The 19,344-nt window shown below is 39.8% G+C and overlaps 2 protein-coding genes across 10 annotated transcripts in view; one reads left to right on the top strand and one right to left on the bottom strand.

The window, feature by feature from the left end:
- LOC118512366 (kinesin-like protein Klp10A) overlaps nt 1-17,296 on the top strand; it is a 39,123-nt gene extending 21,827 nt beyond the window's left edge. For 3 of the 5 annotated variants that reach the window (XM_036056724.1, XM_036056715.1, XM_036056695.1), the window contains 8 exons: nt 2,389-2,436; nt 3,822-3,981; nt 10,564-10,661; nt 10,723-11,261; nt 11,355-11,601; nt 11,680-12,339; nt 12,416-12,590; nt 13,315-17,296. In XM_036056724.1, the coding sequence (XP_035912617.1) occupies nt 2,389-2,436; nt 3,822-3,981; nt 10,564-10,661; nt 10,723-11,261; nt 11,355-11,601; nt 11,680-12,339; nt 12,416-12,590; nt 13,315-13,457 (2,070 nt within the window). In that variant the 3' untranslated portion in view covers nt 13,458-17,296. The remainder of the gene's footprint in view (nt 1-2,388; nt 2,437-3,821; nt 3,982-10,563; nt 10,662-10,722; nt 11,262-11,354; nt 11,602-11,679; nt 12,340-12,415; nt 12,591-13,314) is intronic. The other 2 variants (XM_036056735.1, XM_036056705.1) reach the window with 1 other exon arrangement.
- Nucleotides 5,970-7,500, bottom strand: LOC118512725. Of its 5 annotated transcripts, none has more exons than XM_036057610.1 (5): nt 7,440-7,500; nt 7,059-7,275; nt 6,852-6,990; nt 6,501-6,774; nt 5,970-6,441 (listed from the first exon to the last, which is right to left on the bottom strand). In XM_036057610.1, exons 2-5 carry the CDS (start codon nt 7,207-7,209, stop codon nt 6,124-6,126), a joined length of 882 nt encoding a protein of 293 aa, XP_035913503.1. In that variant the 5' UTR covers nt 7,210-7,275; nt 7,440-7,500; the 3' UTR covers nt 5,970-6,123. The 5 variants fall into 5 exon arrangements, with proteins under 5 accessions (XP_035913503.1, XP_035913486.1, XP_035913494.1 ...); XM_036057593.1 differs by having other exon boundaries at nt 7,352-7,456; XM_036057601.1 differs by having other exon boundaries at nt 7,360-7,456.
- Nucleotides 17,297-19,344: the final 2,048 nt, after the last annotated feature.

Raw genomic sequence — 19,344 nt, 5'->3', positions numbered from 1 at the left:
CCATTAACATATCTTATCAGCAATTACTTGCAACATTTTTGGAAGAATTCATGCACTTAAAATAGAATAAGTCACTATATAAAGCAGTTAACTAGTTATCTTCGTTATTGGGCGGTGTCAAGTTTTGCTCTGTGGTTTTTATGGATAGCAAGTAGCATTTCAGCCACTAAACGTCAGAGCATAAACATAAAAAAGTACTTAAGTCATCATAGACCCCATTTTTAACTCGTTGTGCACGCTTACTTATGTTGCACTGATTTCCCTTTTGTTGGGAGTTCGTCATTAATCGAACGAGAGCGACCTAAAATTTTTATAAATTTTCCTTTTTGTATAAAACTGGAAATAATCATAATTTACGAATTTGATCAAATTAGCAAAAGCTTTATCATCAACTAGCGATTGTACTTAATATTGAAAATTTACATTGTAATATTATTCACTTTCAATATCTTAGTTTAAAATTTCATGAACATATCATAAAATTAGGTTTTTGTGTAAATGTTCGCTAAAACAAAGGATTCCATAATGTGTACCTACGAATTGCCAATTCAAAAACGTAATGCACTTTTCGTTCTGAACTACAGACTTCCCTATCAAAACGGCTCTGTCCTACCAGCATTCGGAAAAAGTACACTGGCGGATAGCTATATTTAAGTTTTGATTCTTCCAATGAATAAAAAAATGAATGATTTTTGGTTTTGGAACAAATGAACAACGTTATAAGACGATCGATATATGAACTTATTTTAGTATTCTACGCATATCAATTCACAGCCCGACCGAACAAAAGAGATGAAAAATGAACGCGTGTTTTTTTTTATAATCACCATTTTATTTACACCAGTCTGGTTTTCCTTTTTTCGTTGTCATAACAAGTTCTACCCATCATGGTGTCGGTCCGCTTTCGGTAGTTAAGGTACCACAACGCCCTGCCGGGGTAACACGGTCACAGACCACGACAAGGCCGAACATGGGATGAGAATGGAATTTAGATTACGCAATCACAAGCGTACTTTTGCGGAAGAACGAGGTATCTAAGTTGTATGCATTTTTTTCGTTCCTGTCTCGAACGATATGATGCGAGGTTTTCCAACACAAAACAAACTACCGAAATACGGTTGCATCCATGGCAACTCACTGATTGGGTTGGAAGAAATAAGGCCGGCAGATAGAAATGTACGCCCTGAAGGAGAGAAGCTCCAGTGAAATTTCGAATACGAACGCGAGTGCACGTATTTATTTATTTTTCTCGTCTTGCGTGAAATCTACAAGGATTATTCTTTTTTTATCGTAATCCGAATGTTTTACGATGTTCTACTGAGCTCTGTGAATGACCGTCGGTTTCTCAAGTGGCAAAATCATTTAACTTAGGCTTCGATTTACGCTTGAGAGGCAGAAGCAAACGGTTATCTGTGTGGAGCACGGCAATCTAATCTACACAACAGTGGGGTGTAGTGTTTCTTAGCATGTTTCCAATATACTTTGAAATCAATTTTCATGATCCTGGTCAACCGTTGGCCGCCCATGTGCTGCGACAACGCGTACCAAGAGTCAAGCGGAAGGACATAAATAATAACGAACGTAACGGTCAAATGGTTGGCGCTGGATCGCCGAAGGAGCAGCGTGATGATGTGGAGCAACAGATCAAGAAGGAAGCCGACAAGGTAGCGTCTGGTTGTAGTACACAAACCACAGATGTATTTGAGATTTTGATGCGTCGAATGGCCACCGACATTAAAGTTGTTAATCAAGTCTATTCAGTTAATTCAACGCCTTTCTAAATTATGCGCCAGTTATACAGAGTGCTGTTTAAAACGGGCTTTCCATGCGCCGTAACGATCTTTATTAAAAGCTTATATCTTGTTACGATACGCAAAACCTCGTTTGGTTGGCAAAAATCTCAAGAAAATACACTTCTTCTACAAATACCATTCAAAACTAGGCACACAAGGTTACAAACATATCAATTAAATTTATCAAATTCAGTTAAATGTGTAACAAAATTGCACAACCACCCGGAGCTTAATCAAAATTCGCAGCCAATATGAGTAATGACAATGTGTCCATTTAACTACTGTGATACGACTTTATATTATCCTTGTTCCATCATATAAAACTAACCATATATTCTCTCTTTTTCTTTCCCTTTTTCTTTCTGTCTTCTATGTAATTCCATGTTTTGTTTCTAACACCGCTTGTTTCAATACATCAAACGTGCATAAATTTCCTATTTCTCTTTCGTATTATGATGCTCATACATCCGTATCATCTGTGTATGTTTTCGTGTGTGTGCGTGTGTTTTTTTTTCGTTATTCAAAATATATCATACAACGTTATCTAACTAACCTTAACCTTAATTTAAACAATCATACCCCATCCTTCTGATAGCGTTCGAGTTCCATCGAGGACGAAGAGGATGCCCAGCTAGAACAAACGGTAGGCGGCTAGCAAATCATACTCTTAAACACCGCAAGAACCTTCACCTTTACATCCAAATCTTTACATTTCCGGCATCTTCTTTACATCACTTATACACTTCTGACAGTAGTAGTGATCTGTTCATCACACGGTTTTCACCCGAGCACCACCACCGACTGTTACCACTTCAACGCCTTTTGCTTTGCCGTTTAGTTTTTTGTTGTTTCATTTTGTTCTTTTTTGTAGAAGATAAGTGTTTGAATATGTCAATACGGCGCCAAGCCGTCTAATTAGAAATAAAAAAAAAGTGTTTGAATATTTGTTTTCTGGTTTTTTCAATCAAGACATAAAACAAAAAGTTTTATAAACCTCTTATCGGGTTTGATAAGATTAACTAATTGCTCAGAGAAAATGTAACATATTTTCTAAAATAGGTATATCGGCAGAAAATTACGATATCCCTTATTTCAAAAATGGCAATACTTCGGTAAAATTGATTCTGTAACGGGACAGCTATGTGGAGAACACGACATCCCTTTACCCATCATCTCCAAAGTGTCTTGAGTACACGTTGGAAAATCTAGACTGTATTCATATCTTGTATCGTCCTATTAGGAAAAGGACAGGATTTAAATGAGCAAGTGTGATAATGATTCAATACTAACCCAATCCGAATCTACTCGAAACCGTAGCGTGTTGTTTGGCAGTGACTTTTTGTTTTTAGTTTTAGTTTCCTGTGTTTTATCACTTCAATGCTTCTAGTGTTGGTGGTATTAAACTCATGCCGAGCCATATTGGAACAAATATTGTGCCTGTAATCGATGCTCTCGTCTTTCTTTTGCGAACCGTATGTTTGACTTGCCTGTTCTAGTGTTTGCCTTAGTACGCGCTGGTATGGTTTGGTTTTGTTTTTCTCAATTCGATATTTTTATAATGTGGTTTTGTGTTTTTTGCTTTGTATATCTTGTATTAATTTTACTGCTTTATGTAACATGCACCAGTTAATGTAGCACAAGGGGTTTCTTCCTTTTCCGCCTTTGGAACACTTAAACACCACACACTCCAATACTTGGCATGGTGTGCAATCTGGTCACCTTTTAAAGTGTTTTTAAGACTTTTTTAGAAACTTTTTCTATATTGTGTGAGAAAATATTCTATTGCGTTATAGTAATCTGATGTTTTTGTTTTTTTCATCTTTCCTGCACGCATCTATACGGATATATTGGACATCGCGTTACTTGTACTGTGTATGGAAACGTTGCATCCTGTGCTGTATCAACAACAACAACCATCAATCAAACTACTCGTTCAAACCGCATCGTAACGGATCCATATACTTAACAACAACGATTAACATCTTCACAATCAAACTGTTAATACAATCCGGATCGGAAACGATGCAGAATAAAACGCAAGCCGTAATTCGCTTCCAGAACCTGATGGCGCAACGTGCAGAATCGGCCAAAGCGGGGCAACCGGTAGCTTCTGATTTCAGTCGTCCCACCATGGTCAGTGGTCAGTTGAACCGCATGGAAACAACCAGTACCGGTCGCATAGTCAATGGTAATTACGCCTGTTTAGCTTTCACGAACTCTTAGTGAAACGATGCTAGGATATATGTTTATATATTTCATTGTACCTGGCAACGAACACGCCTCGCCATCGTTCTGAAACTCCCTCTTAAATAGCTCTTAAGGAAGTAGAAGTGGAATGTTTTAAGTGCAATTGATCTGATCAACATTTTTTGCAACTCACTCAAGTTATTGAGTAATTGAGCCGTATGTTATATTCCAGATATATGCCTGTGCAATGCCGATCATTAAACAACAATAGACTCGTGAGGATATGTTGCCCTTGCACGTTTAAAGCTTCATGATCCCAAAGCCTGCACCGTGTTTTCGCGGGATAAGCTTAACACAAAACTTGTGTTGATCGGGAAATTAGAGATTCGCGCTGACCATATCATCATTAGGATGTAAAGGTACCTTTGCAACTATGCTCAGGAAGAAGCAAATTGGAAAGGTCATTGAAATACTAATGACACTCGGTAGCACTTACTGCGGTTCATCTGCTAGACTAGTACATTAATTGCTGTTTGTTGCATATTTGTTTTCCCTTTCCTACGTGACAAAACATGCACAGCAACCTTATCCTTTCCACATAAATTTGCTGATGTGAATGTGTGCACAAACGTTTTTCGTGTATGGTTGATTGTATATGTACGTTGGGAGAGGCGACGTAATAATAACCAATGAATTTTTTCCTATCACAGTACTCATAAAGCTTTTATGATGACGCGAGAAAAAGAAACTTTTGTTGCAGATTTGTTTTTGAAATGTGTATGTATGCGTATGTGAATATCCGTCAAGTTCGTAAAGGTTGTCAATCGTTTATGGTTTACCCACGTGTGAAGGGATGAAACATTAAATGACTAGAAAAACGTGAACCTTCTCCTTGCTGGTCCTTCTGGTCACGCACGCAGTCACCCAGACTCACGCTCGTCCGGTGACCGAACAAGCTAAGAGAAATGGAGAGAATGCAACGGGGTCGTACGAAAACGATTAAAGCGAACGGTTGCTGAAAGGAGTAGGCATGATGGGCAATGGAAAAAGGATAAGGAAATTGCTTCATGGTCGTGTGCGCCATCCGTTCGTGTTTCGCACGGTTACCACCATAGTACCGGGGCTTATTATCCTACAATCTCCTCCCGTCGTATGTTTGGGGTGCGTGTGAATCGGGAAAGCAAACCACACACAGCCGCCAGTAGTTGCAGTGTCGTCGAGTAGTGCAGAGGACAATCGTGTGGCATTCAACATTATCCTTTCGTATTGGTGGCATTGGTTTCTATGGTTCACCGACGGTTGGGTAAGAGAGTGTTAAGAGGAGAGGTGGAGGTGGTGAGTTTGTAGTTGGCGTTCGGAACTTGATGATGCATGTGTCTGTGTCCTTTGAACGGGAAGAACTCATAGATAAGCGTTGAGTCATAGGAAAGCGCCAACTAAAGATTGTTGGGGGCCCCTTTGTGATCGATTTTTGTACGAACGGGTACAGCTGACGTCGGGTACGGCAATTTATGCCTTCTGTCAAGTATTGATCTACTGCTTTATATTTTGTTGTGCATAAATATAGCTGCGTAAGGAAAATCTATAGTAGGAAAACGCTATTAAAAACGGAACAATTTCAATAGTGTATTGAAACACAAGATTAAGAGTTTACTTTGTAGGTATACAAACATTGGATTTTTATGCCATAGTGCTTGTCTTTCTGTCATTCTTAATCATTTTGTTATTATCGTTCACAAAAAGAGGACAAAACAAGGAACAAAAATTACACCATGAAAAAAAGCTAAGTGTAATTTGGTTCGTGAGGTTCGTACTCCTTTCATATTGGATAACCAGACCGCCTGTAGCCAAGCTTACTATCGGTTCCTACCAATTTTCGGTGTGTTTTTGACCGATGGTTGTGTGCCGTTTAGCGCGTATGGTTGAAGGATGGAAAAAAGTGCGCACTGTCAATTTGATTGTTTGGAGTTGAGATTTGAGGCAGCCGGCTCGGATAATTACTGTAAATATTTTATTAGGATAAATCGTTGCCCTTACTGCAAACCAGCACGTACGTATAGGTCGGTTACATAGGGCATCTTTAATGTGCAAGAGATTCCCGAGCAAAAACATATATAATAGTTCGCGCTCCGGTGTGTTTGTTTTATGCTCGTTGCCATCCAACAAGTTCGTTTCCGTTCATCGCTGCAGATTCTTCACACTGGAGGGAATCGGATGTACCGTCGGCGAATTTCAACATACTTTCCACCAACCGGTCAAAGTTGAGGTTATGCGTGTTGAGTGCATTGTTGATCGTGTTCATCGCGTAGAACTTGGCACCGCTCAGCAACCGGCTGAGATATTCGATCTTCAGTTTGCCACCATTGAATAGCTCCACCAAAATCGGTAGCGATTTGCCGATGGCCTTGTTCCAAATCTTGCTCAGTTTTGCGCTTTTCGGGAAGAGTGAGGCAATCTTCACCTAGCCGGGATGGAAAATGATTAATTATTGGTTCGGGTTGAACGCGGGAAGAGCATTACCTTCGCGTCCTCGAGCAGTATAGAACCGCTGAGCTCAGTCACGTACAGCAGATCATCCTTTTCTTCGTACTGCGCGTCCAGCCGTACGGAAACATTGCGCAACTCGACGAAGGACGTCCCGTTGGCACCGTTCAACGAGGTGTGCGCGAATGCTGTCACATTTGGGAAGGAAAGTGGTACTGTGGCGGCTGTTCGTGTGAACCGTGTCCGTGATGGATCCCAGCTGAACTCGTTCAGTCCGTGCACGGTAATGTTCGACGCCACAACACTGATCCTGTTGATAGTGACAAAGTGAATTTACTTTAGCGCGTGAGTTGGTGTGATAGGCCTAAGTTTTGATTCATCGCTTACTTCTTCAGCGAAAGCAAATCGAACGACGTCTTGAGAGTGTAGCTTAGTTTCAATGGTACCAGCGAAGGGACACCAAACATTGGATAACCGCATTGTAGTTGGCTTTTGACGGCGGTGAAGAACCGTTCCACCGTGGTTTCTGTGCGTATGTAAAGAATCTGTTAGAGTAGTTGCAACGGCCGATATAAAACTGCTTACCACACTTACCATCGAAAGGGAGTGGCTCAGTGGGATTCGGACTGGTCGGAGGTACCGTGACGGTGGTTTGTTCCTGCGATCCTGAATCGGCTTCTGTAGCAACCTGACCCACTACTAGCAGCAAGACCATGGACAGTATTGACATCACTGGACGTTTCATTTTAGCGTACGATATACAAAACACACTCTTCACACTCTAGATCAAACGATATTCACACTATCAACACTGAATTAAACAAAACAAAACAAAAACCTACGTCAACAAGGGATTGGAAGTTTCAAACTACACAAATCAAACCGACCTACTAACCCGTCCTAGCAGCTTTGAGCTTCAAACACACAAAAAACGGGGCCGGGAAAATCGACACTGCACACACAACGCAATCTTACCGGTTGTCTTGCGGTTTCTCGATATTCTGACGCTGGAACTAACTTTTCCACTATCATTTATACCTTTTTGGTGGTTCGTTGCTAATGTCTCGTCTCCCGTAGGAACGTAAAGAAAGTGCTGCTGAACTGAATTTTTCGAAACTGGTTTGCCTCTTTTGGTTTGGTATTTTGAGGGGATAGCTTTCCCGTTCCGGTCCGGGCATATTATTGTTCCCAATTTCTTACCGTTCTTCTTTCACTTGTCGCGAGATCTTTCGTATGCCCTGTTGATTCTTTTTTGGTGCTCTTTCCATCCCGCTATAACGGTTATTTAGCATCAAGGGACCGGAGGGGGTTTCTTTGTTTTCGTATGGTTCACTCTTTTGCTTTGGGACGGTCGAGGTGCACTAGAATGCCCTCTCCCGCAACACATGTATTCCTGTTGGTGTTTGCCAATCACCGGTTGATGTAGCTGCTGCGGTAGAAAGCTAGATTTCTAGTTTGATTCGCTAGTCTAGTAGTTGTTCAGAGCTCTAATGCAATCGGACGCGGACTCCAAGGTGGTCCAATCAAAATGTAGGGCTCCAATTGAGGCAAGACAAAGGTGAAATAAAAGGAACAGTCTTCAAGAAAGATAAAGGATTGACCAGGTCAAACACATAAGCCTGTAAAACGAAGGACGAGAATCAATACAGTCTACAACTCACGCACCGAGCATACAATTGTAGTAACATGTTCTTAGGTGGACAGTAAAGCAATTACTGCGTTTTATCTTGGTATAGATCTGATTTATCTGTTTGATCATGCATAGTCGGGACATTTTCATCGCATTAATTAAATATGCTGACGATGCTGTCTGATCTGAAAACCCCTGTATTTTACCACCGCTGTACCCCACACAAGCTTCTTAAGGATTGAAGGCAGCATTGACCTAAAGAGACGCTTCATTCACACACCGCGAGAACTCGCTAAACAGCTGTGTTGTTGTTCTTTTTTCTTATTGTTTGCTAGCATCCAAACTCAGTACCGGATGAGTTTCACCCAATAGCCAAGAGTGGTGTGTTGATATATATGCTCCCGTTAAATCCTTAAGATTTATTGGGCATGTTTTTAACTCGCCGCATCTTTCACCTTAACCGGAATATATTTGGAAGGAATATTCAGTTTAGGGAAGTAGCAAGAACGATAATCGTGTCAAACTACTTTGTTACTATCGTTTTTGGTGTAAACCAGTATAGGTTTCTGTGCTCATTCTTCAGATTAGCAATGAAACTGTTGTCGGTAGGTGTAGGCTTTATATTCCCCCCCCCCCATTTTCTGTAAAAAATCTTTACAATGAATTAAAAGAAATGTTAATAATTTCTGTTCTTACTCCGTTGTTTAGTCACTGAATTTATGGCGTTGCATTCTAGCTGTAAAAAACTGAACTCTTATAAGTTCTAAAAGCACTAAATGTGGCAGGCTTTTGCAACAACTAAACAACATGCTGCAGTTGAAAATGAAAAAACAAAATGCTTTATGTAGCGCAATTTGCATTTGATTTTTTTATCTTACGCATTTTTGCATTTTTCAAGGAATATTTTGCAGCAGAAACAAAGATTTGCGTGAAAACTGCAATTTTGTTGCGATAGAATTGCTTTGATCTTTGATGAGTTAGTGTAGGTTTATTTATATTTTTAGGATTACGGCTTGACGAAGTGTACGGTTGAATTAAAAATTTCAAACTTCTGAAGAGTGTCATTACTATGATGGTGATATGAAAGTAGTTTTTGTTAAGTAGTGGGCCCAACATATTTTATTTTGGACTTTCACGAAACAAGGTCTGAATGTCTGATATGTCTGAAGTGTTTAGTTTTTTTTTTTAATATAAAAAACGGACTGGCCGTATTGCTTCTGAAGTTTTTAGTTGGATATTCCAGATTTTGACCCCTTTCTTTCGTTAGGTTGATTTTGATCTGTCTAGCTCGCTAAGTTAGCGAAAACGCTAGCTCAATCGAAGTTATATCTTCTTTTCTGGCACTATACGCGATCTTGACTTGCTGTGAATAGCTTCCATAGCTATTTAATCAATCCTAAATACGAACGGATGGTATACATTCTGAATAATTAAATATTTAGAAGTTATGTGGATTGCGAATTCATAAAAATAGTTTAATATTTTATTAGGTCACTTATAATTTGATTATTAAAAAATCAAGACTATGGCTAAGATTATTTAAACTACGCAAATCGATTAGGCCATCTCATAACAACGTTTAATCTAAATTGAGTGTGCGGATTTGTTTTTTCAATATTTCAATCAGGCAAATTTGGGAACATGACCTTTACACCGACACAGTATTCTTAAATATGATCTATCGCAGTTAGTTTTCTTGCTCGTTTCTTTTCATGTTTCGTATCGCACACGATTACACTCTCCGCGTGCTCATATCTCATATCAAAGAAGCTCTACTTATACTTCCACCTCTCCTTATTTTCTCAAATTCTTAAAAAATCATGAAAAAGATTTCCCTTCCAGAAATAATGGACACATCGTGGCCTTACTGTGGGTAGGGTGAATCGCAAAGTTTTAAAAATGAGAAAACGCTAAGATAGGATAGGTGCTCTCCAGTCCTGATAGTCAGACGAATGCTCTAGTCTATAACAATCTTCTCCGTCAATAGTTTGCACTTTAATTTAGATGTGTGTTCGCCAGTCACTAGTAATCAAATTACTCAGCTTCTCTACAAACAGCCTTTCTAGTCTAGAAAGATAGGTGGTACCTACGATTGGTCAGGTTTCTAATAAGTATGTAAATTTGCTCACGAAAGAACATCTACATTCATATGTGGGATTTCGCTGTGCTATGCATAGAATACACGCATAAACTCTAAGGATATAATGACTCTAAACATTTAAACATGAACAGTTGGTTTGTTATTAGAAAATTGGGAGCTATCAGAAAGGTGGAGTATGTTATAAACAGGACCGATAGTGTCTGTGGCAGGTGCTCTGAGAACTACAGAGAAAGCCCTTTGTTGAAGTGGAGTTGAAGAACATAAGGAAACAGGCAGAATGCAAACCATCCGTTTGTATAGTAACCATCATAAGACTACGGTTTTTAATATATTTTTGTTAAATGGTGTTATTTATTGATCTATTCCAGCCGCACGAAACAACAACAGCAACAATCACATTGGTCGTTCTACAATAACCACCAACAGAATGGTAGAGCCAGCAACGGAATCCAGAACACAGCCGAAGGTATTTATTATTAATGCATGTAACATTATCGATCGTCATCAATCAATCATGTATTTGGCAGGCTCTGGGAAAAATGTCCATAGTGAACAATGTACAGCAGCAGCAGCAGCAGCAGCAAGCGGCCGCACCGACTACTGCCCAAGTCAACACGGTCACGAACAATTCGGTCGCCGGTTCGATACCGCGCAAATCTTCCTGCGTCGTTACTGTCGGCATGATGGAGGAAAACCGGATCAAGCAGCGCGACATGTTTAAAGTGATGCGCGAAAAGAAAAACGCCTTGATGAATCAGGATGGCGGTAACCCCAACTGGGAATTTATCAACATGATCCGGGAGTACCAGAGCACGATCGATTTCAGGCCGCTAGTGGAAGGCCAACCGGTTGACATTCATCAGATAACGGTGTGCGTGCGGAAGCGGCCGCTTAACCAGAAGGAAATGACGCGCAAGGAAGTAGATGTGGTGTGCATACCTAACAAGAATACGCTGATCGTGCACGAACCGAAGGCAAAGGTCGATCTTACGAAATATCTCGACAATCAGAAGTTCCGGTTCGATTACACCTTTGACGAAACTTGTTCCAATGAGATGGTTTACATGTAGGTGTAGCACATTTCTGTTGTTTGCACATGGCGAGTGGAAGTTTCATAATATTCAATACTTTGTTTGCATTTTCAACTGCTGCTTTATAGGTATACCGCAAAACCATTGGTCCAAGCAGTGTTTGAAGGAGCGATGGCAACCTGTTTCGCATACGGTCAGACTGGGTCTGGCAAGACGCATACGATGGGCGGCACATTTAACGGTCGCTCCCAGGATAGCAATAATGGCATTTATGGGTTAGCTACAAGGGACATTTTCGAACTACTGCAAAGCTCTAAGTATAGGTCGAACAATCTTGTCGTTTCGGCAAGCTTCTACGAAATCTATTGCGGCAATGTACGTGTGCTGAGATGGACTGCCTAGGCAGTAGATCGGAACTTTCTCACAACGATTCTTTCCTTTTGTTTCTCGCAGGTTTTCGATCTCTTGTCGAACAAGAATAAGGCACGCGTCCTAGAAGATGGGAAGAAACAGGTACAGGTTGTTGGTTTGACGGAACGTGAAGTCTACTCGGTAGAGGAGGTTCAGGCCATCATCAGTAGTGGCACAAACTTGCGAACATCCGGTCAAACTGCGGCAAACTCGAACTCGTCTCGCTCACATGCCATCTTTTCGCTCACGCTGCGCGTGAAGGGAACTACCAAGGTACACGGCAAATTTTCCTTCATCGATCTGGCCGGTAACGAGAGAGGCGCGGACACGGTTTCTGAAAATCGGCGCACTCGCTCAGAAAGTTCGGAAATCAACAAATCGCTCCTATCGCTGAAAGAATGCATTCGCGCACTCGGGCGCAAAAAGCATCTTCCGTACCGTGGCAGCGTCTTGACGAAAGTCCTTCGTGATTCGTTTATCGGCAAAAATATAAGAACCTGCATGATTGCGATGATTGCGCCCGGGATGACATCGTGTGAGCACACACTCAACACTCTCCGGTACGCGTACCGCGTGAAGGAACTGGCCGTCATCGACCCGGACGAGCGGGTCGACCCAGAAGAGGATTTGATTGAAGGCGATGAACCCGTCAATGGCGGTGTACACAACTTCAACGACCTAGAACAGCTACGTTCGCTTAACGTAAGTGGATGTGCAACGTTTTTTTTTTCAAACGTTCTTTCGACAAAGACTAAGTAATCATACCCTTTATACGCAGGAAAACGAGATGACGATGGAGCTATATAATCAACATAAGGCCATATCAGATTTGCAGCAGAAAGAAGAGGAAGTGCTAGATAATCATCAGCGTGTAAACGAATTTCTGGAAAGGTTCTTGCCAGAAGCAAAGGAACTGTACAACCTCACGAATCTGGTGGATTACGATCAAGATGGTAAGAGTATAATTTTTTTTTTGGTTTTTTATTTAATGTCGGAATGGATCGAAATGATTTTGTAATGAGTAAAATCGCTTCTCCAATTGTATACTAAACACTCGTTATATCGAGCAAAGCGATACAATTATATAGAAAAAAGTAAATTATCTATTCCACAGAAAAGCAATGTTAATTCATGCTAAATATGTTTTTTGTGTTCCTGAAAAAGATATATAAAAATATACCAGCAAACATTTGAATTTTTGTGTACAACTCTCGAAAAGAATGATGTTTTTTTTATTGTTGAAGGGTTTGCCCGTATTTTTTGTAGTTTGTAGTAGGAAAGATTTCTCAAAAATTTAAAAAAGGTCGAGAGCGCTACAAACTTACACCAAGGAATGAATAGCTGCCAAAATTCGAAAGCATGGTGAAGGAAAATCGTTAAATACGATTCCTTGGGACTATTATTGAAATACTAAGGAAACCTTCTAAAGACTTCAGGATGAACAAAATAGGAGAAATTGTATAAAAAAAACAAAAACATCGAGATGCTTGTTGCCACGAAAGTTAATATCCACGAAAGTTTAAAAAAAATTTGGACACCGTATAAATTACATACTTGTGAGCACAGATTTCAATGAATATCTTACTATAACTTACTAGAATGTCCTTATCATTGGTCATCGGTAATGTTATTAATGCTATACGAATCTAACTAACTGTTGTATTCTTTTATCCATAGCCTACTGTAAGCGCGGAGAGGAGCTCTTTACACAGCTTGCCGAAGTTGCCAATTCTTTCAAGGATCTAATGTCCGAGTTCCGTACGAAATTATCTCAAGAGGAGATGGTGTCACAAGCAGCTAAATTGAGCCATCGCAAGTAAAGCCAATCGTGCAGTGTTATGGACGCGTTTCACGTTTTCCTTAACTATACTAATACACCAACTGAGAACGAGTTATGGGCCTCTCCACATGCACTAACCGTCAACCTTGCGGACGTGCGAGCCCGTACACGCCGAGAGAACCAAATCAACGTCCATCAAAATCTTCAAAGGAACTGTAAAAATGTAGCGTTGCATAACATTAGTGTAGTAACTTATATATTTTTTCTATTGGCAATCTTTAGTTCTGCTTTTTACCTCGTATTGTTCTGTGGCATTTTGCTTGTGAACACTTGTCGTGGAAAGTGTTTTCTTTTTTAATTTCGTTGCATTAGTTTTAATATCATTTTTTACATACAAGCTATCATCGATTTTTCCACACCTTTTCTCTGTGGTACGTTCTGCTTTTTGATCAGTTCCTAGCTCAGTACTTCTTGCTGCCATAGTCAGGCCACGCATCCGTTTACAATAAACTCGCTTCATTCTGCTAACCCATGACTGCAATTGATCTTCAACAGCTCAGACGTCATTTAATTGCCTTGAACAAGTTGTAAAAATTCCTCTTCGCTTCTTCGTGCTGAATGGTTCGAGTCTCTTCCTGGTGGAACATGAATCTAGAATCATTATCACGTGATCCAAACGTCGTCTCATTTAGCTTTACTGTAACTATTTTGTTAGATGAAGCAAACAACTCATTATGACTACTACTACTGTATTAATCACTTTCACCGCAACTCCTCAACAAGTTTACAGTTCGGGCACTGGAAATATTATCGTTTGATCTTGCGTAGGTAACAATATGGCGTGAGTAATGTGACCAAACCCAATGTCTTTTTTAACGCCGATAAAAAAAAGAAGCAAAATAATAATATTTAACGAAGCGTTGAAAACAAGTAAATTTGCCACAACAAATCTATATCCCTTTTTTACTGCAAGTTTCTCTTTAATTTTCTCGATGAATGAAAGCACGCATAGTCATGATGATTGGTATTTTATGTTTTAAGAACAGATGTGAAATAACGCTAAAATAGAATCGAATTGAATGCATGTACCGAGTGTGATGACCCTTGACAGGTTTCCACCCGTGGTTGTAAGTAACTGAAGAATAAAGGGCACAATAAAAGCACCAAGTTCAGAAGCGGAACATTCCTAAGAAAGTTCGTTGTTCAAACAATTGTCAAAATTTGCAAATCATTTATGAAGGTTTAGTTGATGCTCTTATATAGATGTGCGAGTTGCTTATAGTATACCGGGCGTGAAATGGAAGTGGTTGTCTTGTTTGCTCAAAAGTGTTTTCACTTTTACGATGAGCTCAGCGTGCTCTGGGTGCTAGCGGCAGTATTGTGTAATATTAATCCTCAATTGCTTTGAAAACTTAATTTGCCAAAAAAAAACTATGGTTAATACTATTATGAGGTGAAAAAAAACACGACTCATCTCAACCTAAAGTACTCCCCCCAAAACCTCCAATACAAGGCATTCCTTTCCACCCGACTTTTTAGAAGGGAAGTTCGATGAATATATCATATCATAATTTGATTTGTTTTTGGTTTTTTGAAATCGTTTCCGAATGTTACGAGTGACACATTATGAATAAGTTTATACAGTTTAATGCGACAATAGAGATCCGAAAAAAAAACACAAGTAATGAAACTAATTAACTAATAAGAACCATCATTTACCGATGACCGATTTATTCACCGCTAAGTGTAGTAAATGACACTACATGACATACAGAGTGCATAAGATGGAAAATAAGTAATGAAAAAGCAAAACAAATACGATGCCATTGTTATGGCGCAAATGCTGTAGAGTAACAAAAATCCCAGGGCACGCAGAAATTACGAAACTTCTAATGTGTGTACACGATATGAAAAGCTATCTGTAATTATGCAGTTACGAATTAAACCCCTAAATTGTTGTAATATTATTATCATTAGAATTATTACTACTTCTTATAGATATTATTATTATTATCATAAATATAATAGAAAAGCTGTTCTGTATCCTAACGAAAGCAATTTCTGTACCGGAGCGCGCAAATCAACGTGATATGTTAAAACAGAAGAAAAACACACGACAGCAAAATGACATAAAATTATATAGGCAAACACATTATTGAAATTAGAGCGAAAAATGTCCTCATGGAAGGGAGTTTGCGTGTGTAAGGCTTTGCAGGGAAGCGAGTGTTGGTGATGTGTGTGGCGTGGTGCTTTACCGTTGGATCCCTATGGGAACAAGAAGAGATTAGTAGAGGGTTGAATTAGATTTGTTTAGATCACAATTTCAAAACTCTCCTGTGTGTGTGGATGTGGGTGTGTGTTTGCTTTTGTTCTATATCAGGACAAAAGTGAAAGCAAGATAATAAGTCGTAAATTGCAGATGTGGGCAGTAAATATTTGGATCGTTTGTGAAGCGTAGGCAAAAAAGGAAGCTGCCAGCCATCAACATTTATAGAAACATTATGAGGTATATACAAGACTGGCTGAAAGGACAACACACAAAACAATTGATTTATAATTAAATGTTTTCAAAATTTCAAAAATTATGAGTTTCTTTTCACTTCTCTCTCCCTCTCTCTCTCTCTCTCCCTCTCCCCCTCTCTCTCCATCTATCTCTCTCACACGCACATATACACACAGATACTCGCAGTGTTAAATATGCTCTCTTTATCTGCAGAACAAAATGCTTTTAAGCTGTGTAGAAATATTAAGAACAAAAACAAACGAATAAAAAATGTTTCCTTCTTCCCCACCATCACACATGCCCTATCCCCCCCCCCTCGCAAAACCACCCAACTACCCGGTTGGATCTGTCATAAGCTTTGGTTATGGATGATGTTTTTCCCACGTTCTTCAAATTCTTTTTAGCACATTAGAAACAAGACAAAGAAGAACAAGACAAAAAGACATTTAAAACATTGTGGAGGTGTAAGGGTTATGTTTAATTATTATAAAAATAAACTAAACAAAATACCAAGCTAACGTTTTCCCCGTAACACACTCATAGGCAAATTTAAAACCCTCTAACGGATATTTTTTTCCCGCTTCGAATCCACCACAACAGTGTAAAGGTAATTAAGCATTTAAACATACTTCTGCAAGTATAAAGAAGCAAAACAAGAAATAAATGGGAAAGTTTATTTTACAAACAAGCAAAAGAAAATACAAAACGAAATAAATCTTTATCGAAACCTAAAAGAAGGCAAAGCAAATGAATGGTTGCAATGAAGAGTAAGACAAACGATCAAACACTTAACAAAACAAACTTGCGATAATGATGAAATGCTGTGACATGGAGGAAATCCCAAGAGCGTGAGTGCGAATAATAAAATTAACAAAAGAGAGTGAGAGAAAAATATGACGTGGGGATAAGTAAGAGGTTGAAGCAATCATTGATAATGGTTGATATTGGCTGGTATAGAATTGAAAATAAAGATCTAGAGCTGATGTGCTTTGAGAAAACAACGATAGGAACAGTTGAAGAGAGTGTATGAGAAAGACTAAGCGTAGAAGAGAGAGAAAGAGAGAGAGAAGAGAAAGAGAGAGAGAAGAGAAAGAGAGAGAGAAGAGAAAGAGAGAGAGAAGAGAAAGAGAGAAAGAAGAGAAATAGAGAATGAGTTAAAGCATTATGAAACGAGATTAAGTAGATAGATAGATAGAAAAGAAGAACGTTAACAAGGATTGCAAGAATGAGTTTTTTATACTGCAGAACCAATAAATAATAGAGAAACAAGAGAGATAATTGACAAAACAGAAATTGAAAGCGAACAAAACGAATGGAACAAAACAGAAGAAAAGATAAAGGTTGAAGTAAAACGAGAGTGGCGGGTTTTCAATAAACAGACACATGAACTAGATGATGCAGTGAACGAAACAACAATCATAGCTAAAACTTGTTGCGTATTATCTTTCTTTGTCCCTTATTTCCCTTTCTCGTTAGCTCACTGTATTTAGTTTATAATTTGCTCGTCTATTTATGCTGAAACATACTCCTCTTAGGCTTACTTTCTCTGCAAACTTATTAACATACGTACCAGACGCTAACATTTTTTAATTTCTTTTATTTATAGAAACTTTCGGGCTTTGCGACATTATTCGCTTTCCTGTCTAATGTTAAATGTGTGGTACAATTATTGCGAATATTACTTAAATATTGCCTGTATGGTTCGTGTAATGTAAAAACTATTGCACTATGAATTTATATCTCTCGGTACAGGTTGCTGATGCGTAAAAATCGAATGAGACGGTTCTGCTGTTGTTTGTCGGGTGATAGTATGATGGCTAGGTCAGTATCAAGTTGGCAGGTGACTCGGTGTGTAGTGTATCCGTGGCAATCGGTAAGGATGTGGCGGACGGTAATGTCGACTCCACAGAAGCTGCAAAGTGGAGAACTGGATTTATCGAGAAGGTAGGAGTGTGTCAGGCGGTTGTGACTGATGCGTAGACGGGAAAGCACTCGTTGAATGTGGCTGGAGTCGGGATCGTCCCAAGGTGGGGTGTTGTACTTGATGGAGCGAAATTTTGTGGAGGGATCTAGGTTGTACCGAGCGGTATCGAGGATTGTTGCAGCGGGCCAAGACCGCATAGCGCCTGATAATGAATGAATGATCTAGGTTGTACCAGGTGATGTTCCAGTGTTGAGCGACTATTAGGTTAGTGAAGCGGATGGCGTAACGGCACGAAAGAGTGCTGTGTGATTCGGTTGGATGGAGTCGACCATCGTTGGCCAGCCGGTCGGTTTTTTCGTTTCCGTCGATTCCGAAATGGCCCGGTATCCCACAAAAAACTATTGCAGGTGATGAGGGGATGTCGTCAAGGATCTGGATGTGAGAGTCTTTAGAGAAGCTCGAGATGTTCGAGAGCGGTCAGAACACTGGCATTATCGGTTAAGATGTCGTTCAGAATGTCGGTCCGAAATCCTTCGTCGGCGGCAAGTCGGATGGCTATTGGTTCATCTGAAAAGATAGATGTGTGGTTAGGAAGTTTGATGATGCAGTTATCGTGGTTGGAATGGATCCCACAGTCGGCAGACTTCCGATTAACGGAGTCGTCTGTGAAGATGTGGTGATTGTGCTGGTATTTGGTTCGGATTTGGTGCGTAAAGGTGCTATTGATGATGTGGCTGCTTTTTCCGGTTCCTCGGAGAATGTGTTATAGTTCCCAGTCTATGATAGGAGTGCGGTAGTACGAGGGACGTATTCCCCAGCGGGTGGATTGGATGATCGGTAATTGGTGAGTTGTTACAGGTTGGCGATAGCTCTGGTAATGAGGGTAGTTGTATCGATTCCTTTCTCAAGGATCCGAGCTGCAGCTGTGACGAGGCTATTTGTGATAATGAGCTGAAATGGAAGAAAACTGCTTTCACAGAGGAGGGAATCGAACGGATTGGTTAATATGCGTATATGGTTAAAAACGGTATGAAAAGGGTTTGCCACCCTAATTAGCCATTTGTGCTTTATCCTTCGTACTGCTAATCATATCTAAAATTTACGCGTCATACGAGTAACAATAAAGTGTCTAGTGAAAATCAAAACCATACTGCTTCAATCTCATTGTGTCGAAACAATATGTAATAGGGGCATACTAGAATCTGGATTGACTTAATGAAGGTGATTTAATACTTTTTAGGATGGTCCGGTACGGAGTCCTAATTTTTTATTTATCCTTCCTTCCGTTTCCTTTTTTCCTGCCTTCTTGGGTTAGAGCTGGAGCGGTCTTCCTTCTTTAGGAATGGTCCGGTACGGAGTCCTAATTTTTATTTATCCTTCCTTTCCGTTGCCTCCTTTCCTGCCTTCTTGGATTAGAGCGGGAGCGGTCTTCCTTCTTTTCGTCTCGATTGTGCGTTGAGAGCGGTTTTCTTTCCTACTTTCTCGGTTGGTCCTCCAGGA

Source organism: Anopheles stephensi, chromosome X, assembly GCF_013141755.1.
Source record: "Anopheles stephensi strain Indian chromosome X, UCI_ANSTEP_V1.0, whole genome shotgun sequence".
Lineage (NCBI taxonomy): Eukaryota > Metazoa > Arthropoda > Insecta > Diptera > Culicidae > Anopheles > Anopheles stephensi.
The sequence above is the reverse complement of the archived record's forward strand: the minus strand, read 5'-3'. Positions and strand labels throughout refer to the sequence as shown.